The sequence below is a fragment of the Xenopus laevis genome, chromosome 9_10S, assembly GCF_017654675.1.
Source record: "Xenopus laevis strain J_2021 chromosome 9_10S, Xenopus_laevis_v10.1, whole genome shotgun sequence".
NCBI classification, from domain to species: Eukaryota; Metazoa; Chordata; class Amphibia; order Anura; family Pipidae; genus Xenopus; species Xenopus laevis.
This window is the reverse complement of record NC_054388.1, coordinates 72,424,881-72,452,697: the sequence shown is the minus strand read 5'-3', so window position 1 is coordinate 72,452,697 and position 27,817 is coordinate 72,424,881. Positions and strand designations below refer to the sequence as shown.

At 38.2% G+C, this 27,817-nt stretch overlaps 1 protein-coding gene and 2 long non-coding RNA genes across 4 annotated transcripts; 1 reads left to right on the top strand and 2 right to left on the bottom strand.

Annotated features, from left to right (window-relative positions):
* Positions 1 to 24: 24 nt before the first annotated feature.
* traf3ip1.S (TRAF3 interacting protein 1 S homeolog) lies at positions 25 to 27,817 on the bottom strand. 2 transcript variants are annotated; one of them, XM_018238915.2, is made up of 15 exons: positions 27,538 to 27,817; positions 24,395 to 24,463; positions 23,778 to 23,939; positions 23,147 to 23,278; positions 22,557 to 22,994; positions 19,431 to 19,508; positions 12,117 to 12,198; positions 6,005 to 6,025; positions 5,494 to 5,569; positions 3,467 to 3,553; positions 3,257 to 3,374; positions 3,100 to 3,136; positions 2,467 to 2,534; positions 2,143 to 2,366; positions 25 to 878 (listed from the first exon to the last, which is right to left on the bottom strand). In XM_018238915.2, the coding sequence occupies exons 1-15, from the start codon at positions 27,658 to 27,660 to the stop codon at positions 725 to 727; spliced, it is 1,869 nt and encodes a 622-aa protein (XP_018094404.1). In that variant the 5' UTR covers positions 27,661 to 27,817; the 3' UTR covers positions 25 to 724. The 2 variants fall into 2 exon arrangements, with proteins under 2 accessions (XP_018094404.1, XP_018094405.1); XM_018238916.2 differs by having other exon boundaries at positions 3,467 to 3,550.
* On the bottom strand, positions 13,199 to 15,246 carry LOC121398829. Its single transcript, XR_005964535.1, has 3 exons — positions 15,118 to 15,246; positions 14,873 to 14,987; positions 13,199 to 14,205 (listed from the first exon to the last, which is right to left on the bottom strand). It is a non-coding gene; the product is annotated as an uncharacterized LOC121398829 (long non-coding RNA).
* LOC121398828 lies at positions 16,212 to 17,653 on the top strand. Its single transcript, XR_005964534.1, has 3 exons — positions 16,212 to 16,340; positions 16,472 to 16,586; positions 17,254 to 17,653. It is a non-coding gene; the product is annotated as an uncharacterized LOC121398828 (long non-coding RNA).

The window sequence follows — 27,817 nt, the reverse complement described above, 5'->3', positions numbered from 1 at the left end:
ATTGGTCATCTTGAACCACAGTAATTGACACTTCTCCCCTCAGATTTAATCAAACATTAAAAATAAAAAAAATATTTTATGATTTACAAAATTCATAGTGTGTAATTTCTGTGTATATAAATACACAAAATAAATAACAAAACAATATATAAACGTAGAAGTCCATACATCTTATAACTGTCTAACTCATAGTGCAGTAGTAATAGGAGGCTTTATATTAGAAGAGCTGCATGCTCTGCAAGAATATCCCCATACTCTGAGATCCTTCAGCAAAATCAGAGTCAATGAAAGTGGAGAGGCTACAGTGAGTTGGAAAGCAGATGCAGACAATTTATAAAATGTAAAGAGCTTTCACTCTGTTAGTGCAGTTTTGAGAAACAAAGTGCTTGATTGTTATCTGCATTGTGAAAGGTCCAATGAATGAGCAAATTCTGAATACAGATACTGATGGTGTTTCTGTATGCATATAGCTTCTCCTATTCTCACCAAAAACATATGGCTTTGTATAAAGCGCAGGAGAAGTCTCTTCTGCAATCTACAAGCCTTACAGCATGACATTCCAGAAGAGGAGACTCCTGAGAGAGAGAGTAATGCCGGAAATTTATAAAGACAGGAACAATTCATCAGCAACAAGAGCACAACAGACCAGCTGAACCTTTCACTTGGCATGGGAATCGGTAAAGAAATTCCTTGCAGTTGGCATCATTACACAACACCCTAGATGCTACACGTTAATTCTCAGCACCATCTTCTGGATCTTCACCTCGTTGCGCAGAATGTTGGCTTTCATGGAGCATATTTTGTCCTGCTGCTCTTTGATCAGTTGTTCAAGCTCTGCTAGTTCTGCCTTCAGGGGCTCTACAGCTGTCTCAGTGACACTGGGTAGAAGGAAGAATACATATGAGATACGTAAAACATATTATATTTTACAGATTATTAGATCTAGTCAGATGCATTGAATCTGCTATTTTGGGCCAAATCAGGAATCCTTCATGAAAGATACTGCTGAATACCAAACTGAATCTGACCTGTAATTTGAATATGACAATTAAGGCAAGGAAGGGCTAAATATACATTTTTAACTTCCTTGTTTGTGTGATGAAAAGTCATATGATTCTTAGGATTCAGTTCAGCCGCGCACTAGGATTTGGCCAAATCCTGCTGAAAAGGCTGAATCCTGCAGTCGGTGCATCCCTAGATCTAGAAAGTAACATTTTCAGAGTAAGATTCTGTGGGGATTAAAATGATATGCAGCTCAACACACAGAGCATCTCCCCAGTTGTTGGAGAACTAACTATGAATTGTTTATTCCTCACATGAACACTGCAGGCCTTACAGCTTGATCCTGCCATCCTATTCTATATGAACAGTCCATATACTTTTGCTGTGGGGCTGGCTAAGCAAAAATAAAATGTATCTAGCTAAGGGTCCAGCCACCGTTTTAGAATAACAATTCAAAACACAATACTTTGGACAACACTGATACAGAGCTGCCATCTTGCTCTAGTATTGGTTTATTGCACTACTATACCCACTCTTTCCACCTACAACTGCTGCACAACTGGGAAGTCACCTGTCTTCACCCTACAAAAAACAACACTGTATATTTCTTTGGAGAAGTAAAGCACTAAATGGTCAGGTTTTTTAAAAGGCCACATACATTTCTAGAATACAGTTTTAGCTGCAGAACAGGAAAAACTAGCACTCACATCTGATTTTGGAGGGTACGCATGACCACTCTGTGCCCAGCTATGCCTTTTTCCATGACATATTTACATTGAAGTGAATGGAATTTTTTGGTGCAATAAATATCTTATTTATTCTTTGGCCTTTTGCCTCTTTGTGTTCTTTTCTGTTGTTTAATTTTAGAAGCATCTCTTGCCTCACAACCACAACTAAGGGTGCAACACGTGCAAAAGCCTGCTATGTGACAGCCCTATGTCTAGTCATGTGTTCCCAGAGCTAAGCAAAAGAAATCATTTTAAATAATGTATGCAAGAACGGAAACACTTTGCATATTATCCACATCAATGCCAAATCACCTTTAGTATGTTGTTGTAAATACCAAGTGACTATGTTTTGCTGTATCTGTACCAACGTGCATCACTGCAAAGCAAATGGTATATACAGCATACATATTACCTCTGCTCCTGGAGCAATGCTTTGGCATGCCGATTGTTCTCCCGTCTCCATATCTGCAGCTCATTCTGCATCGTGTCCACATCCTCCTGAAGGTAGTCCATGATCTTTCCCAAAGGTAGGGCACTTCGGCACAGCGTCTGAATAGAACTACGCAGTTTCTCGATTTCCCTTATCACCAGATCTTTCTCTTGTTTCTTCCCCGCATCAGATAGGAAAACCTTCTCCTGCATAATAACCATCAAGTATCAACTCTAAGCAGAACTCTCCACAGTGTATGTTTTCTTTCTTAAGCACCATGTTTATGGTAACTCAAGCATTACTTACCTTATTTTCTGTATCTGCCTGAGTATCATAGTCTTTCTTGGTTTCTAAGATTTTGTTGACAAGGGCACCTGTTAAGACAAGGTTGGTTTATCCAAAAAGAAAATGTAAAAGCACATAAACACTTGGCAAAATCAGGACTCTGTTTTTATGTATGAATTGGATTTTCTCGATATTATATAAAATTAAGTGATGGATTAGTCTCCTCACATAGAGGAAAGATATAAGACAATAGTAACAATGCAACATATATGCACAAGTAAACAGTAGGCATAAGAATATAGTAATAAATGTTGAAACGTAAGTCTACATTTAAAATAGCCGCAAAAGAACTAGCACTCTCCTGTCACTGGTAATTTATCTTAATGAGAATGGAACATGTGTAGATTTACCTAGTATTGCTTGACCAGTCTAGTAATTTTCAGCAACGAGTCAAATTCTAAATGCACTGAACTGATTGGCAGCCAGCTGGATGCATGGGTGCTAGGGAGCACTGGAGTTGCCAGGTCAGGTGCAAATATAGTTCTTTGTGAAGACTACAGATAATCAAATGCATGATGACCAGATATGATTACATATACTATACTGTGTGTGTGTGTGTGTGTGTGTGTATATATATTGTTTTGTTTGTCTTACCATGCTTCTCATCTTCTCGTAGTTCCACTCTTTGCCCCTGACAATACAAACAGGTAAAGTGAGTCCCCTGCTACTGTATCAGAGAAATTACGTTAACAGTATTTGCAGTGAGGTTTTAGCAACAGGATCACAGACATATGCTGAGTGCATTACTTACAAGTTCCATTTCAGGCATATCTGGCAACTGAAGAGGAGCTTCCTCCACAACAAACTCATCATCATCCTCCTTTTCTTTATCAACAATAACGTTAGCGAGCTCTTTTCCACTGCCAACCCTAACAAAAACACACACATAATATATAATGATATAATGCACACTGTATGGAGTCAAGCACTCATATATATTGGTTGTCATGTACATTTTCACCTTTCTGGAACAGGAACTTCTGCACTTCCTTGTCGTCTGACTCGAGGGGGTGCCGGACGAGCACTGCCTGGGCGAGGAATACGCCTGCTAAACAAGTACAAAATAATATGGTAGTTATTCTATAATTTTTTTCTATAAAAAAAAAAAGTAAATTGCACTTTCCCAGCATTGATCTACTTAATTATCTGAAAGTTGATAATGTGACAAATAGTGAAAAATAATTGGCTAAAGAGCCTCAGCTAAACGCTACTAACGAGCCGTAAAATTATGCAAATCAGCCATTTTGAGTAGGCAGCTGCACTGTTTTCAACGGTAGTCTAACAGTTCAAAAGTTTTTACCTAGCATGGTGGATGGCACATAGTACTCCTGAAAATGTGCAGGGTACTTATATCTGCTGACCTAAAAGGATGAAGATATTTGCGGTGTCATGGCAGATCTAAGCCTGCTCTAAGGAGTTCAGCTGACCGCAAGTGAGTAATAAATCAAAAAATAAAAAAACTCTAGTGTCCGGGCAGATCAGTGTTCAGAAAAGGTTCTACTCCTCAGTTTGTGGAGGTCTCTTAAAATATGAAATTATATAAAAATATATTCCAAGCTCATTTGTTTATGATTAAATAACAAATAAAAAAAAAAAAACAAATACAAAAAGTATTGTAGAAGTGATACCTATATTGGCTAACAATAAAAATACATTGCAAGCTTTCGGAAGCACCAAGGCCCCACGTCAGGCAAAATACAAATGAAAGCTAGAAAGACACAGCATATATTCTGTTAGATCAGTGAAAGGTATTCATGGGCAATAAATTAGGAAGTTACAGATAGATAGAGATCAAATGTAGAGATAATACAATGAATTAGGGTGGGTTGTAAATAGTCCAGGAGTCTGGATTCAGTCAGGTCACATAGAATAAAAAATAATTTGAATTTCGAAGTATTTTTTGGGGTACTTCGACCATCGAATTGGCTACTTCGACCTTCGACTTCAAATCGAACGATTCGAACTAAAAATCGTTCGACTATTCGATAGTCGAAGTACTGTCTCTTTAAAAAAAACTTTGACCACCTACTTCACCACCTTAAACCTACCGAGCATCAATGTTAGCCTATGGGGAAGGTCCCCATAGGCTTTCTAGCCAATTTGGGATCGAAGGAAAATCGTTCGATTGATGGATTAAAATCCTTTGAATCGTTCGGTTTGAAGGATTTAATCGTTCGATCGAACGATTATTCCTTCGATCGTACGAATTGCGCTAAATCCTTCAGCTTCGATAAGTCGAAGGATTTAACTTCGAGGGTCGTGCCCCATAGTAAATATGCCCCATAGTGTGACATGAAACCTGACCCTAAATTAAGGCCCTGTCTTAATGTGTTAAATAACTCCATACATTTGAATTACTTTCCCGTTCAGTTTTAAAGTTCCCTTTTAGAAGTAAGACCTGCATGTCCTGAAGACTGTGATTTTGACTGAAGAAATGTTGCCCCACTGGTGTATCACATGATTTGGTGTTGATTTAATGTCTGTGATGGTTCATCCTTGTGCGCAATTTTTGTCCTGTTTCACCAATGTATATATGCCTTATATACATTGGTCAGGTTTCATGTCACACTATGTGACCTGACTGAATCCAGACTCCTGGACATTTGATCTCTATCAATCTGTAACTTCCTAATTTATTGCCCATGAATACCTTTCAATAATCTATAATAATCTATTTTTTACCTATCATTTGTATTTTGCCTGACGAAGGGGCCTTGGTGCTCCGAAAGCTTGCAATGTATTTTTATTGTTAGCCGATATAGGTATCACTTCTACAATACTTTTTGTATTTGTTTGTTTTTTTTATTTGTTATTTTTGCTACTGGCTAACACGGTACCACAGTTTTTGTTTTATTTTTATGATTAGAAACAGAAAGGGAAAGCATTAATGTAAATGTGTCAGACGAAGCATATAAAATCTCCTTGAAATAACGAATTGTTTCTAATTTACTAGGAGCTAATTATTTGTGAATAAACGTAGGAAACTACCTCTGAGTCATGTTCGGTGACTGAACATCTAGATTTTCCTTAAAATCTGTAGCGGGGGGCTCTGAGGATTCTTTTTCTGTGAACATACAAAATATGTGAAACAATAACCATGAAGCCAATGTAACGTAACACAGACTCATTACATCAGATTTTAAGCTCTTTGGGCAAGAGTACTCAAATTTGTGTTATTAGATTTATGAGAGCCCACATTCTGGATGGGGGAACAATTGTATTTCTCTCGGAAATGCCCCGAAACAGGAGTCAGAGCCCAATGCAGGCAGCCATGATGGGGGAACATGTATTTACACAAAGTGCCCCAGCCACACTATGCAAATGTGTGTTGAAACCACCCCCAGTGTTTTCCTACTACTGCTTGTGAAGGTGATGTGTGTAAATACATGCCATGCAATGCACCAAGTGTATATGACCTAAATGTAAAAAGCAGATGGAACATATGAACTCATGATTAATATAAACATATTAAACTACTCAGGAACATAAAAGATCTTACCTTCTTCACTGTCTGACTCTCCTACAAAAACAAATGTTTAACAAATGTGTAGTTAGTAAAGCACACAATAAGGAGATTGAGCAAGAATATACATAACGCCAAGTGCAGAGACCGCACATCGTTATAACAACAGTGACAACTCTTCGTTAGAATAGCAAGAAATGCTTAAAAATTCATTCTTTTAAATAAATCAGCAACAATAGTCAAATGACAACTTGAATAAATGTAAGTTCATCTTGATTATTCTGCTGCTTTTTATAAAACCCTGGTATCTGGAAAATACACGTGTACATATTTATGTGCGTGTTTATCTCAATACAAAATAATATTTTTTCCAGTATACAGACTACAACCCTGATCCTGACCAGTAAATGCTACATTAACCTATTATATACCTTGCTACACAAAGGGCAGTTTGTTTGGCAGGGGACTAACTAGTGCTTACTATGTAAATATGCCAAACAGGTCTGAGAGCAAATATGAATTGGTTGCTATATGTATTTGCTATTTGTATATGCTATTATGTATTTTAGCTATATATGTCCATCTGAGCACATTATAACTGAGACCAACTAAGCAGGTCACCTTTATTGCCAATTTGGTTGCAGAAAAAGACAAATCCAGAGTAGACTTATTTCTTCATCTTTATTTAACCCACACAAAGAGGTTTTTAACCCCCCCCAACTTAAATCTGTTTGTCCATTACTTTATAGGGTCGACCCTCAACCTTAAGCATAAAACCTGTAGCACTGACCTGAAATGTTCAAGTTCACTAGTTATCATTTCAGTTTAAGCTGTAGTCCATACTGCGTAACTGCACTGACTTTACATTCACAGTCTCTGCTTTTTCTGCTTAATGCGGTGCTGTCATTTCATGGATGGGAGCAGACAAACAAAACTAACAATCACCCTCAAACCCGGACACAGATTTAAAAAAAAAACCTGCCCTATTACATTCAGCAGAAGCAAATAGGATAAAAAGTACTAATCTATGGGCCGTCAAGACTTTGGATTCTTTGCATTATTAAAGGTATACTTCAACATTTAAGTTACTTTAATGATGCAGACATAGCTACATAATTTAAGGGGAACAATCACAAAATGAGAATTTAATATAAGCTTCACCATACTGAAATAAGAAGTTTTCTAAATAAAATCAATTAAAAGTTTGTACCATTTCCTTAATAATCTAATTTATCTTCACTATCCCTCTCTCAGCATCTTTTTCTCTTCATTCTCTCTTCATGCAGGTACTCCACTAACAACACTGGTCCAATCAAAAAATGTTCCATTTACCACCACTCTTTGTAGTCTATCTTTTAGCCAGTTCTCTATCCAAGTACAAATACTATGTTCCAGGCCAACATTCCTTATAATCAGTAACCTTTTGTGTGGCACTGTATCAAATGATTTAGCAAAGTCTACGTAAATCACATCCACTGCCATCCCAGAATCGAGGTCCCTGCTCACCTTCTCATAAAAAGAAATTAAATTAGTCTGGCAAGATATATTTCACATAAAACTATGCTGCCACAAACTTAGGGACATGTTTATCAAGGGTCAAATTAAAAAAACTTCGAAATTTGAATTTCTATAAGACCAACTGAAATTAAGTCGTAGGTTTTTTTTTTTTGGTTGATTGGTCGGTTTTTGATCGAATATGTCCAAATTCGAATCGTACGAATCGAAGGAATAGCGCATTCGATCAAATTCAATTCAACGTTTTTCCAAAAAGAAACTTTGATTTTTCCAAATTGGTTCTAGGGGTCCCCCATAGGTTAAAACAGCAATTCGGCAGGTTTTAGATGGCTAATGGTCGAAGTTGAATTTTTAAAGAGACAAAAAATTTAGATATTCGAATTTTCACATTTTTTTCAAATTTGAATCGAATTTAGACTATTCCCTAGTCGAGGTACACAAAAATTAGTTTAAAATTCTAATGTTTTTCATTCGAAAATTCACCTCGACCTTTGATAAATCTGCCCTCTTACAGTATTGTGATTTGCTTTGAAGTCAAGTATTTTATCCCTTAAAAACCCTTTGAAAAACTTTAGGAAGCTTAAGGAAAACTTTGCCCCAAAAACAAATACAGATACAAATACAGATAGTTTATATCATATTAAGTGGCATATTAAAGAATCTTACCAAACTGGAATATATATTAAAGTAAATAAAGCCCTTTTACATCTCTTGCCTTGAACCACCATTTCGTGATGGTCTGTGTGCTGCCTCAGAGATCACATGACCACAAATACTACAACTCTAAAAGGAAGAAGTGTGGAAGAAAAAGATAACTTTGCCAAGTCAAAATTTCTACCCGGAGGGATTCCACACCCTCACCAGAGCCAGCTATGGTTATTTCTTTAGTGCATAGACATAGATCTTATTTTGTGGTTATTAAATTATTAAGCTTTTGTTTTAGCAACTCTAGTTTGTAGTTTTAAGAATTGATTGCTAGCAACCCTACCCTGATCACCATATCAACCATGGTGTGAATGACTAGAAGATAAACAGAAGAGGACCTAAATAGAAATAGAAGTAATAACATGTAATCATTACTTGACAGCATTTCAAATTTCAAACTGGAATAATAGGGCAGGCAAATAATTAAAAAACTATAAATAATTATAGAAATTGAAAATCTAATTGAAAAGAATAGGACATTCTATAACAAACTAATGGTTCAGTTATGGTGAACTACCTTTTTAAAGTAGTCAAATTTTTCATTTTAGCCAGATCCAAACTGGTCTCTTAAAATTGATCCCAAGATGACATACATGTTCAAACTGGATAAACTGCACAACTAAATCCAGGCATGTATGGCCGGCTTAACCCACTTATAAGTTCAGGCCACCAAGAGAAATTGTGGTGCCCCATACAACTAAAATGTTTAGGCCCCACTATGACTGATGTAGGTCCCTTTTAAGTAGCACAAGGGCAAAAAAACTGCCTTGTTCTAGAGTGTGAATGATCAAAGATCACCGCCCAAAAAGCAAAAAAAAACAAACAAAAAAACTTTGTGCTTCCCTCAGGTTTAAAATACACAAAGCCCCCTATAGTACTCCTGCTGTACCCCCAAAGGCAAACTTGAATATGTTATTTTGCTGTTCTTTACACGTGAAAAAGTCACATGCTACCCTGCTGAGTTACCAGGACATATTCTAGAATTTGGTGTTCAGTTCTCATTTATGTCCCAGCTTTTGGACACGGCTTTTATTTCCTCATAATAAGGTATATGATATATACATAATGTAAAACATTGCCTGCAGATTGTGCTCTCCATCTATTGCACTGGGCCCCCACTGACAGGCAGGACAGAAAAACATACATACCTGTTCTGAAATGTTCATAAGCTGACTAAGCATTGTTGCACTGTGTATATTAAGGTGTTTGTCTCCCAGTGGAGCAGAACGTTCAGTGTCACCAAGACAAGTAAATAAAAGGCAGGTGATGATTTAAAGCAGGAGTTTTTAGTTTAACCAACGGAAATCCACGAAAATGCAAACAACATTGCATCCCAATAGGAAAAGTTCTTTATAAAAATAATTTGAAATAAAACTGTATTGTATCTTCTGTGAACTCATTCAAGAAAGAATGTTCTTATGTTTAAAAATAGCCAGGGAGAACCCCCCCCCCCTCCAAAAAAAGGTCAAATGCTATAGATATTTCATTTAAAGTATAATTTCTCCAGTGGCAAACTCTATGTTGGTAGTTTTGTGGGTCCCTACTAACGGTAAATTAACCCAAGTGTTGCAACAATATTATGTGAAGCATCTAGTTGTAGGGCTGTTCTGATCATGATGTACACAAAGCATAATATTAACTAGTATAACCAAATTCAATATGTGGTAAAACATACAAGTATATGGCCAAAAATGTGTGTAATATCTTTTTTTTTTTAAAGTTTTTATTTAAGACTTGGCTATACATCAGATCAGTGCAGCATTACAAGTACACAAATATTCATATATCATATCATACCAAACCTTTCACAGACAGTGGAACATGTGTGTAATATCTTATTCAAAAACAGAGTGTGTTAATATGAAGTTGGCTTTGGTATTATAAAAGACTACTCTTTCCAGGAAGCTTTCCAATAGGTGTTGAAACACTGTTGTTTGTAACTGCTTCCATTTAGCCATAAAAGCATTAGTACCCAACTACTTGGGCAATCAAGCCTGGCTCACAGTCAGTGTTCCAATTCATGACACGGGTGTTCAGCTGGGTTGAGGTCAAGAGCTTTGTGCAGGAGAGTCAAATGTTTCCACTCCTGTGTCAGCAAACAAAATATGCACAAACCTTGTTTTGTTAATGGAGCATTATTGTGATTAAATAGGAGAATGCCTACCCCCAAACTTCGACAAAGCAGGAAGCACAGAATTATCAAGAATGCCATTGTACCATGATTGTTTCCTTTACCTGTAAACAGAGGCCAAACCTTGGAAAACGGCCAACAATTATTTTTTCACATCAAACATTACAGTCAGCATTATGCATTTTTAATGTAGTGTTCTCCAGTCATCTGCCAATTACAGACTTGTCTGTCAGATGCTAGATGGTGAGACACCATTTATTACAGATCTATACATAAGCCTACAGATGGAAATTGTTCTTTTTATTACCTTAGTGGGTGGATGTGGGTATATACAAAGGCTTAAAAAATATACAAGGTTTAAAGGGGACCTGTAACCCAGACATATAAAGCTGTATAATAAAAGTCCTTTTCAAATTAAACATGAAACCCTAATTCCTTTTTTTTCAGTTAAAACATGCATATCTGTTATAAATGCATTTAAAATCTCAGCTCCCCCTTCTTCCTTACCATCTCATTTTGTAACATGGGCATATACATCAGGTCCCCCATTCTGACACATAAACAAGATTGCCTTAAAGGGGAAGTAAAGTCTAAAATAGAATAAGGCTAGAAATGCTGTATTTTGTATACTAAACATAAACTTACTGCATCAGAAGTCTAATAAAACAAATGATTATGCTTTCAAAGTTGTCCATAGGGGGTCACCATCTTGTAACGTTGTTAAACATCTTTGCAAGACCAAGACTGTGCACATGCTCAGTGTGGTCTGGGCTGCAGCTTAGGGATTGTCATAAATGATCAAAACAGCACAAGTCAAATAATGTCTACCACAAGCCGATACAGCAAGACTGATTAATAATAAGCATAGAAGTGGATAATAATAAGCATAGAATAGCAATTACTTTCATTTTCCATTCTGCATATCCTAGATACCAATACATTGCACACATTCCCCCTCCTTCCTTACCATCTAATTTTGTAACATGGCCATGGGATCAGGTCCCCCATTCTAACGCATTAACAAGATTTTGGGATGATGCAACGCTTGCCTTAATAACCATGTTTACAAAATTGTACCTGCCTGCTTGCTGTGACTGTAAATTCCCAGACTGAAGGGAACAAGATTTAAATAGTTTATATAGTGTAAGTAAAATTTGGTTTGCTTGACTAACATGATAAAATAGGATTTGAAATTATTTGTTAGGGTGATAGGTGCCCTTTAAAATTTGCTCCAAATAATTTCTATAGTGCCAGTTCTTCAGACTTGGTTGATGGGTGCAGTAGCAGCTAATAGCACCCAGGCTCACCTGATCAAGTGTGTGCCATCAAAGGAATAGAAGGTCCCAAACTTTACCTTTTTTTACCTGTGTGCCATATACAAAATCCAAAAAGTTCCTGTGCTAGATATGCGATTTCCTATTGTTCGCCCCTATGTGGACTGACAGCCTACAGTAGGCTCTGTTTGGCAGTACAAGTGGCTTTTATGCTGTTAAAGTTTGCCTTCAAGACAATAATTAAAAATAAGCACTTGTTTTAAGGCCAATGGTAGCAACAGTCAACAGGTTGCTCATGAGCTACTGGTTGGGGATCACTGCTCTAGAGAATAAAATGACTGTTACTTTAAAGCCTGCATGGATAGAATGCAACCAAAGATCCTTTTATAGATGGACACAAACCAAATATTCCTTCACATCTTCCTACCACACAACCTGAAACTGACCCTATGTAGCTGTGTACCGGTCTTATTTTAATAGTATTTTTTTACAGTAGCTGACAAAGTGCATTGTATAGTCTCACCTTCCATATCAAACCTTGCTGGACGCCTCTCCCGTAATTTGGAAGCAGAAGGTCGCTCTGCCTTAACAGCATTTGAAAGCCTCTAAAAATAAAAGTAAAAAATGGATTTAGCAGCAGGGCTTTTACTACTGCAGATTCCCAATCAATTTGAAAAGTGACACCAACCTAGCCCTGTACATACATATTCAAAAATATAAATGTATGCTTTTTATATTGATTACATATTTTTTGGCACAGAGTAATACTGTGTGATGATAAGGATATGAGTTTGTGGCTAGACTAGAGGATGCAATCAGTTGTCGACAGTGAGATGTGAATGTTATTAACAGAGAAAGCAGCAAGAAAAACAGGAAAATGGGGAAGAGAAGAGGTAGTTAGATATGGTGTGGTGGAAGATAAGTATAAAATAGTGAACATTTAAAATATATTTCTCACTGTACTTAACTACCTTCACCAGCCAATTCTGTATGGTAGCCAAACATGCAGACAGACACTATACAAGTTGCCATACAGTTGTGTGGTCACTTTCCTATTGTTCTGTTGTTCAGGCTCCTTTTCACATCCTCATCTGTTGGTGCAACAACCCATTGCTGCCACAGTGCTAAGAATGCACTAAATCCAGGATTTGGTTTGCTATTCGACTGAAATTCTGCTTTTTTTCAGATGGATTTGGCTGAATCCAATTACTGGCCAAATCAAATCTGAATTCTTAAAATCACACAACTTTTCATCACACTAACAAAGAAATTTTGATTTTTTTTTTGTTCTTTTTAGCTCTTCTTTACTGTAATTTGCATATGTTAATTAGGGGTTGGGTTCAGTTCAAGATTCAGCCAAATTCCAAAATATTAGATTCAGTCTATTCCTATATGCATTGGCAGATGGCAACTGAACCGGCATATATACCCAGATGTAACAATATATAGATAGGTATGCACACTCAAAAGAAGGCAAGTATGGTATATTTAAAATAAAGTTTTACTTGTTTATGCAAATAATACACACAAAGCCACAATAGTAGGCCTGTATAATACGATACATAAGCTTACATGGTATATACCTAACGTTTAAACATAGCCACAATTACATAACAGTAAACAGTAAGTATTACAATTATACAGCAAGGAGCAGATACACCTACCACCAGTATGAGAATGGCCCCAACGTTTCGGCGTAAGCCTTTGTCAAGGGGATTCTGACGTTTGCCCTATCGTGTGGAGCTATAAATACCCTGTTCAATTACCACATGGTGTGTGACGTCACTTCCGCCTATGTCACTTCCGCGGATGAGTCATCCGCTTAGCAACACGGCTCTCTATATTCATTGTACTTGCCTGCACTACAGGGAAAGCATGCGCTCATGTTTACTCTGTCGCTAGGTAACCAAAACATGGGGTAACTCACGATAGTTCACATAGCAACCAAATGTCATCCAGCAACACAGGATATAAACCATACTACTAATTAATCACAGATCAAAACAAAAAACCAATTTATCATATAGATAAAACATATAAATATATGTTCTAAAGTGCTTGTGTGCAGAATTAATTGATTTATACCATTGCATATAATAAAATCGATAAAGTTGGTCATATGACCTCAAAAGTGGGTATGTGCTTATAATCATGTGTCTCAATGTATCCAATCGATGATCTGGGTCATATGACCTCTAAAGTGGGTGTGTGCTTATAATCATGTGTCTCAATGTGTCCAATGTGTATAATCGATGACCTGGGTCATATGACCTCTAAAGTTAGTATGTGCTTATAATCATGTGTCTCAATGTGTCCAATCATATGTAGGGAATTCATGTAAAAAGATTTGTTCATAAAAATACATATAGTAACCAATCATCTTTCATTAGTTCATTATAGTGACAATCAATATTATAAAACAGTCCATATTGTGCAATCTAATATTAAACAATATAAAAACAGACCCGTGGTCAGTGCAATATATTTAAAGTGACAGTGCTCATTAACATATTTCCTCGTTTTTTCGTTTTTTTTTAAAAAAAACCTTTGGTGAGGTTAATAGGAGGACACAAAAATTCAATGGATAATCCATCACTCATTTCTTATATGATCTGTGAAGATAGTAGAAATAGTAACATATAAATAAGGTTAAAAACAATTATTAAAAACATCAGAAAAACATTACTATATAGTAAACTCATATAGGTACACAGGCTGAGGTCCTACGACTCACATCAAAATTCTTAATAAGAGGAAAGCCTCATTGTTTAACACAATGTCCATCAGAGGTCAATTACCAATATTGAAGGTAACATTAAAAAAACAGTGATAATTCCCTATCCTCATTTAGACCATTCGGAGATAGGGTTTGTAACCTATATATCCACTTCAATTCACGCTGTTTCAATAGAATTTCCCTATTACCACCACGGGTAGGGGTTCTTACTCGTTCTATCCCCATAAACTTCAGTTGACTGACCTGATGGTTTGCTTCCATGAAGTGCCTTGCCAAAGGGGATGTATGTTTCTTAAGTCTAACATCACTTCTGTGTTCCCCAATCCTAATACTGAGGGACCTGGTAGTTTCCCCTACATATACTTTACCACAAGGACATTTTACCATATATATGACATAGTCAGTCTGACAATTTATGTAGTCTGTCATTTCATACTCCCTACCCGTCATCGGGTGATAGAATTTATCTGTGCGCATCACAAAATTGCAATTAACGCACCTTCCACACTTAAACATTCCCTTAGCCCCACTCAGCCAAGTACCTTGCTTCTTTTGTGGTTCAATTAACGCATGGACCAGATGGTCCCTCAGGTTGCTTGATCTTTTATAGGCCATCATTGGAGGTTCCGCCACCCATGGTTTTAACCTCTGGTCCATCTGTAATAAATGCCAGTGTCGATATATTATCTTTTTTACCCTACCTGATTGTCTTGAGTATGTAGTGACAAAGGGTAATCTGTCTGATTTTTTCTTTGCTTTTTGGATAATAGGGTCGTTCTCGATGTACCTTTTACTTTCTCCCTGGCTGTTTCCAACATATCTGTCCCATAGCCTCTACTCTCAAAGTGGGTCATCATTTCTTCTGCTCTCTCTTCAAATTTGTCATCTTCACTTACAATGCGTCTTGTTCGTAACATTCGGCTATATGGTAGCCCTGTAGAGGGTGGGTGAAAACTGTGTGGATTTAGATAAGTGATTCTGTCAGTCGGTTTCCTATATATATCAGTGGAGAACTTCCCATCTTGTAGCCTGACTGTCACGTCTAGAAAGTGTATCTGATTTCTATCATACTCCAAAGTGAATTTTATGGTTGGAATCCTGGAATTGAGGTGATCTACAAATAGTTTTAGTGATTCCTCTGTCCCTTGCCAGACAAAGAATAGATCGTCTATATAGCGAAGCCACATCAATATTAAGGGCCAAAACTCCTGATTATTATAGACAAAATTGTCTTCAAAGTGTGCCATGTATAAATTTGCATATGCAGGAGCAACATTAGAACCCATTGATGTGCCTTGGCTTTGTTCATAGAATTTACCTTCAAAGAGGAAATAATTCCTTTTCAGGATCCATCCCAGAAGTTGTAGAAGTAAATCCACCACTCCCCCTGGTAATCCAAGATCTGCCATTGCTGCTGTGATAACCTCGATTCCCTGATCCTGGGATGGATCCTGAAAAGGAATTATTTCCTCTTTGAAGGTAAATTCTATGAACAAAGCCAAGGCACATCAATGGGTTCTAATGTTGCTCCTGCATATGCAAATTTATACATGGCACACTTTGAAGACAATTTTGTCTATAATAATCAGGAGTTTTGGCCCTTAATATTGATGTGGCTTCGCTATATAGACGATCTATTCTTTGTCTGGCAAGGGACAGAGGAATCACTAAAACTATTTGTAGATCACCTCAATTCCAGGATTCCAACCATAAAATTCACTTTGGAGTATGATAGAAATCAGATACACTTTCTAGACGTGACAGTCAGGCTACAAGATGGGAAGTTCTCCACTGATATATATAGGAAACCGACTGACAGAATCACTTATCTAAATCCACACAGTTTTCACCCACCCTCTACAGGGCTACCATATAGCCGAATGTTACGAACAAGACGCATTGTAAGTGAAGATGACAAATTTGAAGAGAGAGCAGAAGAAATGATGACCCACTTTGAGAGTAGAGGCTATGGGACAGATATGTTGGAAACAGCCAGGGAGAAAGTAAAAGGTACATCGAGAACGACCCTATTATCCAAAAAAGCAAAGAAAAAATCAGACAGATTACCCTTTGTCACTACATACTCAAGACAATCAGGTAGGGTAAAAAAGATAATATATCGACACTGGCATTTATTACAGATGGACCAGAGGTTAAAACCATGGGTGGCGGAACCTCCAATGATGGCCTATAAAAGATCAAGCAACCTGAGGGACCATCTGGTCCATGCGTTAATTGAACCACAAAAGAAGCAAGGTACTTGGCTGAGTGGGGCTAAGGGAATGTTTAAGTGTGGAAGGTGCGTTAATTGCAATTTTGTGATGCGCACAGATAAATTCTATCACCCGATGACGGGTAGGGAGTATGAAATGACAGACTACATAAATTGTCAGACTGACTATGTCATATATATGGTAAAATGTCCTTGTGGTAAAGTATATGTAGGGGAAACTACCAGGTCCCTCAGTATTAGGATTGGGGAACACAGAAGTGATGTTAGACTTAAGAAACATACATCCCCTTTGGCAAGGCACTTCATGGAAGCAAACCATCAGGTCAGTCAACTGAAGTTTATGGGGATAGAACGAGTAAGAACCCCTACCCGTGGTGGTAATAGGGAAATTCTATTGAAACAGCGTGAATTGAAGTGGATATATAGGTTACAAACCCTATCTCCGAATGGTCTAAATGAGGATAGGGAATTATCACTGTTTTTTTAATGTTACCTTCAATATTGGTAATTGACCTCTGATGGACATTGTGTTAAACAATGAGGCTTTCCTCTTATTAAGAATTTTGATGTGAGTCGTAGGACCTCAGCCTGTGTACCTATATGAGTTTACTATATAGTAATGTTTTTCTGATGTTTTTAATAATTGTTTTTAACCTTATTTATATGTTACTATTTCTACTATCTTCACAGATCATATAAGAAATGAGTGATGGATTATCCATTGAATTTTTGTGTCCTCCTATTAACCTCACCAAAGGTTTTTTTTAAAAAAAAACGAAAAAACGAGGAAATATGTTAATGAGCACTGTCACTTTAAATATATTGCACTGACCACGGGTCTGTTTTTATATTGTTTAATATTAGATTGCACAATATGGACTGTTTTATAATATTGATTGTCACTATAATGAACTAATGAAAGATGATTGGTTACTATATGTATTTTTATGAACAAATCTTTTTACATGAATTCCCTACATATGATTGGACACATTGAGACACATGATTATAAGCACATACTAACTTTAGAGGTCATATGACCCAGGTCATCGATTATACACATTGGACACATTGAGACACATGATTATAAGCACACTTTAGAGGTCATATGACCCAGATCATCGATTGGATACATTGAGACACATGATTATAAGCACATACCCACTTTTGAGGTCATATGACCAACTTTATCGATTTTATTATATGCAATGGTATAAATCAATTAATTCTGCACACAAGCACTTTAGAACATATATTTATATGTTTTATCTATATGATAAATTGGTTTTTTGTTTTGATCTGTGATTAATTAGTAGTATGGTTTATATCCTGTGTTGCTGGATGACATTTGGTTGCTATGTGAACTATCGTGAGTTACCCCATGTTTTGGTTACCTAGCGACAGAGTAAACATGAGCGCATGCTTTCCCTGTAGTGCAGGCAAGTACAATGAATATAGAGAGCCGTGTTGCTAAGCGGATGACTCATCCGCGGAAGTGACATAGGCGGAAGTGACGTCACACACCATGTGGTAATTGAACAGGGTATTTATAGCTCCACACGATAGGGCAAACGTCAGAATCCCCTTGACAAAGGCTTACGCCGAAACGTTGGGGCCATTCTCATACTGGTGGTAGGTGTATCTGCTCCTTGCTGTATAATTGTAATACTTACTGTTTACTGTTATGTAATTGTGGCTATGTTTAAACGTTAGGTATATACCATGTAAGCTTATGTATCGTATTATACAGGCCTACTATTGTGGCTTTGTGTGTATTATTTGCATAAACAAGTAAAACTTTATTTTAAATATACCATACTTGCCTTCTTTTGAGTGTGCATACCTATCTATATATTGTTACGTTGTGGGGTACCCATTGTAGGGGTACCCTTTTGATGTTTGCACCTCTTGCACTGTTTACCTACAGCATTTGCTGAATTGGTGTGCCCTCCACCCATTACTAAATTATATATACCCAGATGCTCAGGCTTAATGCCCCATCAGATCTGGACATATGTGGCCAGCTTCAGAGTCTGGACTACTTTCATGTTTATGTATTGAATATCTAATCAAGAAATGAGATGAACAAATAGAAAGAGATTGTTAGGAACTTCTTTTTAACTAGAATGAATATAAGAAAGGTGGTCATGTTACAGACTGTTGATGAGCAAACAAAAAATGGCTTCTTGTCACAAATTCCAAACTTGTTTTTATGCATGCACAAAGGAAATAGTTTATTAGTTTATTGTTTTATACAAGGACATCGTTTTAAAGGAATTGTTCAGTTTAAAAATAAAAACTAGGTAAATAGATAGGCTGTACAAAATAAAAAATGTTTCTAATATAGTTAGTCAAAAATGTAATTTATAAAGGCTGGAGTGACTGGATGTCTAACATTATAGCCAGAACACTACTTCCTGCTTTGCAGCTCTCTTGGTTTCCACAGATTGGTTACCAGGCAGTAACCAATCAGAAACTTGATGGGGGTCAAATGGATCATAACTGTTTGCTTTTGACTCTGACCAGTATGCTAAGGATCAATTTCAAACTCACTGGACAGTTATGTCCCATGCAGCCTCCCTTATCTATACCGACTAGCTCAGAGTTAGAGAGCTGAAAAGCAGGAAGTTGTGTTCTGTTCTGTTAGACATTCAGTCACTCCAGCCTTTATAGATTACATTTTTTAACTATATTAGAAACCTTTCTTATTTTGCACAGCCCATCTATTTACTCAGTTCTTATTTTTACACTGAACTGTTACTTTAAGGCAGTCTGCCATACTGTCATCAAACCTGAAATTGTAGACACTACATTGCACTAGAGGAGGAAGGTGTTAAAAATAATGCAGGTATTCAGCCAAGTTTTACCTCTTTATCTGCTGCAGATTTGTTTTCTTTCATAGGGTCCTCTAATGCCCTCTTGGGTGAATTATCTGATCCTTTAGACTAGTGATAGAAGAAAGGTTAGACACAACTAGTCCTCAAATGCTGGGCACAGCTGGTCAGTGAGTGAGCAGATTAAACAGTATAATGAACCAATGTCACTTCATTTACACTGACAAATATAAACTATACAATCTGGAATAGGTACATTGAAGCTTTGTTTTATATCCGTGTCTTAGGTGACTATAGAACCATAGACTTTAAGATTGTTCTCTCCCAAACGACCAATTCTTGTGCTATCTGACAAATGTCAAATTATTGTGAGGTTAGTGAGCACCGAACAATCATGCATCAAACAATTTAAACAGGTTAGAAAATTTTCATTGGTCACAGTGAAATCTATCCATTGTCCAATTGTTTGCAGGGCCAAACAGGCAGCTAACTACAGTTTTCCTAGCTACTATATGATATAGCTTGAAATAGTTTTTTTAGTTGATGGACAAATCGTACATTTAAACGATCATTTCAAAATAAGCTTGGTATTACAATAAAGAAAAGATCTTTTAAAAATCCTAACATCTGACCACCTTTTTTTTTAAAAGTTTTTATTTTTCCATTTTAACAATTGAAAAAGAGAGAAAAGGAAGAGAGAGAAAAGAAGAGAGCATACACAGAAGATTCCGTGCCAGAGGAGCCAATTAAAATACAGTACAGTACCTTATCATCAGTGTCATGCCTATGTAGTTGTCACGGAGTAACATTACTGTACACTAAGATCCATTTGCCGTAGGCAATATCATTATACATTAGGGTTTGGACGAGAGTCTTCCATTTCCAACCACAGGGCCCAGACTTTCTCAAATTTCTTGGGACACCCCCGGGCAATATAGGTCATTTTTTGATTTGGAAGGGTATCGTTAACCAATGCTCGCCAGAAGGCTAGAGATGGGGGAGCCGTAGATTTCCACTGTAATAAGATGGCTTTCTTTGCATAATACAGTAGTTGAAGATAGCATAACTTGACTCCGGCCTGCAAACCTAGGTCGTCCACAACCCCCAGCAAACACACCAGTGGATTCCTAATACATGGGACACCTAGTGTTTTGGATACATATTGCAAGACATCCCCCCAATACCTTTGAATGCACGGGCATGTCCAGAAGACATACATATAGGTGCCAACCTCCAGCATACATTTGACACACTGATCAGAATTCGTAGGATAAATCTTGGCCAGCCTATGTGGGGTAAGATATACTCTGTTGAAGAATTTGGCTTGAATATATCTATCTCTAACTGACATTGTGATAGCCGGGATTTGTTTGAGAGCATCCTCCCACATGTCGACCTCCAGTTCAGGGATATCTCTGACCCATTTCTCTTTCGCCCTGGCTAGGGGGTCTGGAGAGGCCTGGCATAGAATGGTGTAAAACCAAGAGGTTGGTTTCCCAAGATCCACCCTGCGCATGTATTTCTCCAAAGTAGATTCCCCTAATTCGATGGGTCTGTTGGGGAATTGCATTCTAAATGCATGCCTTAATTGTAGGTACCTAAAAAACATAAAGTTAGGTAACTGAAAACTCTCTTTTAGGCTTTGAAATCCCTTAATGTCTCCGTTTTCGACTATGTCCCCCCAGTACTTAAACTCCTCTAGACGCCCATCTATTAATGTCAGGTAGCACATCAAAGTGCGGAAGAGAGCCATTGCCCCCAAACGGGTGTCCAACGGGACCACACCGCTCTCTTCTTGTGAACGTGTTTGAGACCTTTTTTAAAAGCCTCCACCACAGTGACCATTGGGGTAGTGACATTATAGTGCCCTGTAGGGCCCCTGTAAGGCAATTTGGACAAGGCCTCCAGGGACCCCATGTGTGCAGCTTCCAACATAGTAGAGGGGTTGTCAACCTGGGGCACCAACCACCAATGCGCAAATGTTAGTTGACTGGCTAAGGAATAGAGTTTAAGGTTAGGGAGTGCAAGCCCCCCACTAGTCACCGGGGCTTGCAATATACTTAAGTTCATACGTGGGTGCTCCCCCGCCCAGATGAATCCGCGCAGTATGGATTCAATTTGATTAAACCATTGATTCCGTGGCAGTATAGGAGAATTGTGGAAAGCGTACAAAAATTTGGGTAGAAACACCATTTTAAACAAGTTAATTCTGCCGGGGGGGGAAAGGGGCAACTGCCGCCAAATCTCGGTCTTAGCCTTTAGCGCCTCCACTATTGGGGTCAGGTTGTTCTTCTCAAATGTCTTAAAATCCATGTGAATTTGGATTCCTAAGTATTTAAAGGTCTGTGTTACTTTCAGGTGACAGATTTGCGGTGGTGATCCTGTGGGTAGCGGGTCAATTGGAAATATTACTGATTTGGCCCGGTTGATGCACAGACCAGAATATTTCCCGAATTCCTCAATTTGGTTAAGGGCTGCTTCCAGGGCTCTACCAGAATTAGCAAGATAAAGGAGCATATCATCAGCATAGAGCGACAATTTCTCAGTGATTCTACCAATTACAAGCCCTTCCACCTCCTGATCTTCTCTTAATCTCACTGCCAATGGTTCTATCGCTAGGGCAAACAATAATGGGGAGAAAGGACAGCCCTGTCTTGTTCCCCTCTCAAGTCGTATCCCTTCTGTAAGTAACCCATTAACTAGTACTCTGGCTTCCGGTTTATGATATAGTGCCTTTACCCATCCCAAGAACCGCTCCCCAAAACCAAACTTGGCCAGGATTTCCCAGAGGTATGTCCAAGATACCGTATCGAATGCCTTCGCCGTGTCCAAGGACACCACTATCCTGTTACCGCTGTTAGAGTGTTCTAGGGCTAAGTTATTAAACAATCTCCGAATATTTATATCCGTTGCCTTGTTTGGCATAAATCCAGTCTGATCTGGATGTACCAGATCAGTGACATCTGACCACCTTTAGCTATAGATACTACCTCTTAGTTACTATTGGCAACTTTATGTGCATAACCCATATACTGATGCATCATGTGCTGCTGGTATACAACAAACTGGTATGGTACCATTTACGGTAAGTGTTAATGTTTCTGGTGAGGCTGAATAAGTCGTGCAGTGATTGTTTACAATGCAGCAGTTTCTACTTACCTTACGCATTGTTTTTTCTTGCTCCTTGATTTTAATTTCTTCTCTTTCTCTTTGTTCATCCTCTCTTGCGCGCTCTTTTCTTTTATGCCTTTCTGGATCCATCTCTTTACTACGCTCTTTTCCATGGTCTCTTTCCGATCCATTTTCTTTGATTCTGTCCTTCTCCTTCCTCCGGCTCCCATCGCTTTTTCGATCCCTGTTTTTCTCCTTGATTTTGTTTATCTCTGTATCCAACCTGGAATCTCTTGCTTTGTTCTTTTCTTTATTCATTTTTTCTCCTTCTTTCAAGCCATTTCTCTGTTCTTCTCCTACTCGATCTTTTTCACTCTCCTTCTTCTGCTCTCTCTCTTTCTCTACATTTTTCCTTTCCTCTTCAAAATGTTTTTCTCTCCTTTCTCTACTGCCACTTCCCTCCCTATTATCGGATTCCCTTTTGTCCTAAAACATATATGTATATTAAAAAAAGTATTAACAGGTGCTTTTGAACACACTTATCTGAATCACAAATAACTAGACTTTTCCCTTACTGCAAATCAGTTTATTGGCCCTTTAAAATACCATACTAAATGGTAGAGCAAGCTCATTCTGACCTGTTTATTCCTCTTTCGATCCTTGTCTTTGGCATCTATGCTGACTTTGTCCTGAGGTTTGGAATTTGACTTCACCCTTGAGTCTGGCTTCTCCCCTGCCAAAACTCTTCTAACTGCTTCGTTACTGGACAGCTAGAAAACAATTAGGTTTAAAAGTATTTAAAATGAGTTTATAAAGCTCTAAGAGTCATACCACAGCACTAAACCTTGGCATCTAAAACAATTTTACTACACAATTAAGCCAACTCATACAGATTCCTTTACAATTCACGGATTACATATGAATTTAACATATCATAGATGCAGTAGAAAACAAACTATGAAATACATATATTGATAACCATGATGCTATACAATCTGAGTTTTTTGGACTATTTGTGTGCACAGCCACCCCCTAAAGCGCAAAACAAGTTTATCAATATATGAAACACCGCTGTGACAAACTACTTCCAAAAAAGTACATACACAGTAACTGCTAAATGTCACCCTGACTGGCCTTCAGGGTCGGTACACCTTTCCGTGGACAATAGTTCCCCAAGGGTAAGCAGCCCCACAGTCTGGCAACCACTGAATTATATTATATTGGTATTAAACATGTCAGCAGTCCAGAGTCGAAAATCCCTTGGCTTACCTTTTCCAAGCAGCACTTTCCTATGGCTTGAAGCAGCTCATTGGTTTTCTCTGGTTCATGCCCAGCCACAATTCGGGCAGGTTTTACAGTCAGTGGCTCTCCAGTTACCAGTGCAATAACATCAACAGCCTTTTGTAAAAAGTTAATCTTGGCATCTTTTTCCTAAAAGAATTTACAAACTGGGATGAAATGTTAATCGACAATCCGCTTCATATACACTTAATGCACTGCTAAAGTTCAGAATAATAGCAGTCTGACATCACTAACCTCGTTATTCACTATTTATATTAGAAATTATATTTCTACATGGCAATAATTTAATAGTAGGTGTAGTAGAGTAAACCAACAGACCCAACAGCCATGACATGCATGCTGCGGATTCTGTCATTAATTGAGGTTTGTTCTAAATAATAGTAGTGTTCAAAATAATAATAACTTGTTCTAAATATTAGCAGTGTGAAGCCACAGCTACAACCAGATCAACCCTTACCTGCTCTCAGTCCCAGTAGAAAGAGAGGGACACATTCTGAAATATCCCCTATGAAATACCCCCTCCTGCCTAGTGCTTAATAAGAATGTCTAAACTTCACTTCAACAGAACAGTTAGGGAAACCTACCTTTACATTATCTGATTTAAGTTCTGAGTCTGTATACAGTCCCTTAAAGAACCCAGTTGTCCTGATCACCTGAAAAAACGTTAAAAAAATGTATTAAGACGTTTTTGTTGATATCTTCTGGCCCAATAGCTAAATCGGTTGCACGCTTCTCCAGGTAGTAGTGCAGTAAATGATATAAGACCACTGATGTGCTCATGGATCCTTGTATATGTCTCATAAGAGTATTACTCTGATCCACAGTGTATTTTAAGAATCCAAAACCATAAAGTCAATTTAAACAAAAAAGGAAAGAAAGTGAAGAGTAGCTGGAACCATTCCACTAAACATACAAGCACACAGGTTTATAGCTACTAGCCCTGGAAAGCAGGGAATCCCAGAATAGAATTATATTGATACTCTTACATACTGTAGTATAGCAGATTTGGTAGAATGGCGAGGGCAGGACCAATGGACCTGGATTTTGCCAGATGGGGCTCCCAACTGGCCTGCTGTAATGTGCAGGCCAAGAATCATCTACTACACTGGAATAAGCCAGTGCTTGGATGCAGGTCCACGTTGCAGGTTTTGGTGAAAAAGTGCCAAATCAGCTATATGCCTGCACCCGGGCCGACACAATTGTTTCAGGTGCAGGTAGGACAGGTGGTAGGGACTGATTCTCTGCCTGCATACTTTAGCAGGATGATTTGGAGCCCCATCTGGCATTTCCTTTTTAATTCCTTATTTATTCCTGTATTATTATTATTTTCAGCCTTGTCTAGCATTAGCTTAAGAGTTATTTGTAAACGGAATTGCTACTAAAAGCAGAATTTAGTTATTATATAACAATTAACAGAGCTACAAATAAAGCATGCATGGGCAAGGCATTGTAGAAACTGAAGACTTGTCTGGAACAGGGCAGGATTCTGCAACACTGTTTAAAGAGTCAGAAACAGCAGTGCAGGAAGGGACAAATAAATACTGCAATTGCAATTACAATTATGTTAGAAACACTTAAATTTAATTACAGAAATACAGTTTGCTCGGTCAAACATGGGCTCAGAGACCTAATCTATTCCTAGTACACTCTCAGAGTGGTCTCTTCAGTTATCAGGATCCCTAGAAACAGTGCATTTAATATGAAATGAAAGGGGTTGCTCACCTTCAAACGCCTTGTTGATAGTTCACCAGAAATAATGACTTTTTCCAATTGATTTCTATTTTCTGCATTTTTTTCTAATATTGAAGTGTAAAGTTTAATTTTTCACCTTCTAAAGCAGCTCTAAATGGATTCATTTAGTTGATACATTTGTTATATTTGTCTCTGTAAAATCCTTGAATTTCATTACAGCCGGCTTTTGGAATAGATACAATAGTGCTAATACTCCAGAGATGCTGGAGAAAAATGAATCAACTAAATGTTGCAAAATTGTAGTTTAGAGTCTGCACCTGAATTACTGAGCTGCCAGACTGAAACACCAGCGACATTAGAGGAGACATATAGGATAAATGATAAAACTCTAATTTTGTAGGCAATTATGAGTAATATTTGGGGGCAGATTTACAAAATTCGAGTGAAGAATTCGAATGTAAAAAACTTCGAATTTCGAAGTATTTTTTGGGTACTTCGACCATCGAATTGGTTAAATTCGTTCGAATTCGAACGATTCGAAGTAAAAATCGTTCGACTATTCGACCATTCGATAATCGAAGTACTGTCTCTTTAAAAAATACTTCGACCACCTACTTCGGTAGATAAAACCTACCGAAGTCAATGTTAGCCTATGGGGAAGGTCCCCATAGGCTTGCCTGTGATTTTTTGATCGAAGGATTTTCCTTCGATCGTTGGATTCAAATCCTTCGATTCGAAGGATTTAATCGTTCGATCGATCGATCGCAGGATTTGCGCAAAATCGTTCGACTTCGATATTCGAAGTCGAACGATTTTAGTTCCCAGTCGAATATCGAGGGTTAATTAACCCTCGATATTCGACTATTGATGAATCGGCCCCCTGGTGTTGCTTTTACATGGTGCTAAAAATTAATATTATCTTTAATATCCCTTTATATGTCCACTGGTCCCTGTCTTTGTTTCAAATGAGGGCTGGGCGTGTCCTAACAGTCCCTGCCAGAAGCACAGTAGGAGGGGACAGCCAATCACAGCCCTGCAGTCACACAAGCAAAGACAGGCTTTGGTTCCCTATCAGGTCCTGCTAGCTGCTTATTGGGTTCTGTCCTACTGAGCAGCCTCTGGCTCCCCTAGACAGTCTGGGAATTCAGGGAGCAGGAAGTGGAAGAGAAGGGAGGGATTATTAGGGTCTTTGCAGAAATATTCAATAAATCAGCCTGAAGCACTACTTTTTTTAAGCACAATATCTAAATTAGCATAATGCACTGATTTTTACAAAATTTTTTACACTGAATGTCTCCTTTAAACTTAGATTTAAAAAAAAAAAAAAAAATAATGGAAAGTAGTTGGAAAAAAAGTCTTTATTTCTGGGGAACAATCTGAAATCAATTGAACTGAAAAAAGTGTATGGAAGGTGAACAGCCCCTTTAACATTGTGCCTAATAGAGCAGATGCGTTGGGTGGTTTCGCAGCGTGTCACAATGTTGGTCCAACCAAAAGAGCCAGTGATGTAGGAGGAATCCCTGTCTGACACTGAAATGTCCCACATCTAATAGTTACATGAGGTTTGCACATGGCCATTTAAAGACATAATGGGAGCAGACTGGCACACTAGGGGTGGGCATGGGGATAGAGTCAGTAGTGTGAGTGACAGTCTATGGATGCCTGATTGTGCAGCCCTATAGTATTGTTGGATCATATTGGAGATGCAGTTTGAAAAACACAGACTCCCACTTAGTATGTCATTCTGGGTGATACCCTACACACAGCCCTTTCAGCTGCTGCTCCCAACTCTCTGGCTGAATGTGGGATGTGAGAGTTGCAGTTTGACAACAGCTGGACGGCCACAGGTTGCACATGATCCCATGAGTGGAGAGATAAAATAGCTATTTCCCTCCTGGCACACAGGTGAATGGCGTCTCTACTCTGCACTAAGGCCGGCCCTGGATTCATCGGTATAATAATAAAAAGCTTTTACATTTGCCGCATCCCCTAAGCTCACTAAGCTCACTAAGCAAACAGAAGCCCACGTTCTCACCTCAGTCAGGATATCGTGCAGATAGCGGAATGGAGGTTTCCCCAGCAGTTTCTCAGTCAGAGGAGGTTTCCGAATGACTTTTCCCAGGGTTTCGAGAGTGCGCCCAATAACCGCAGGGTCCATCTCGCTGACAAGTTAAACGCCCGACCCTCCGTCCCCCGAACTTGCAGCCACCACTTTCTGGCTACGGTCTTTTGCAGCGCCAGGCAACCCTGTCTTACCAACAAGCCATCGCGCCCTAACAACTGCGCATGCGTCGCCTCTCCTGTTACTAAGCGTC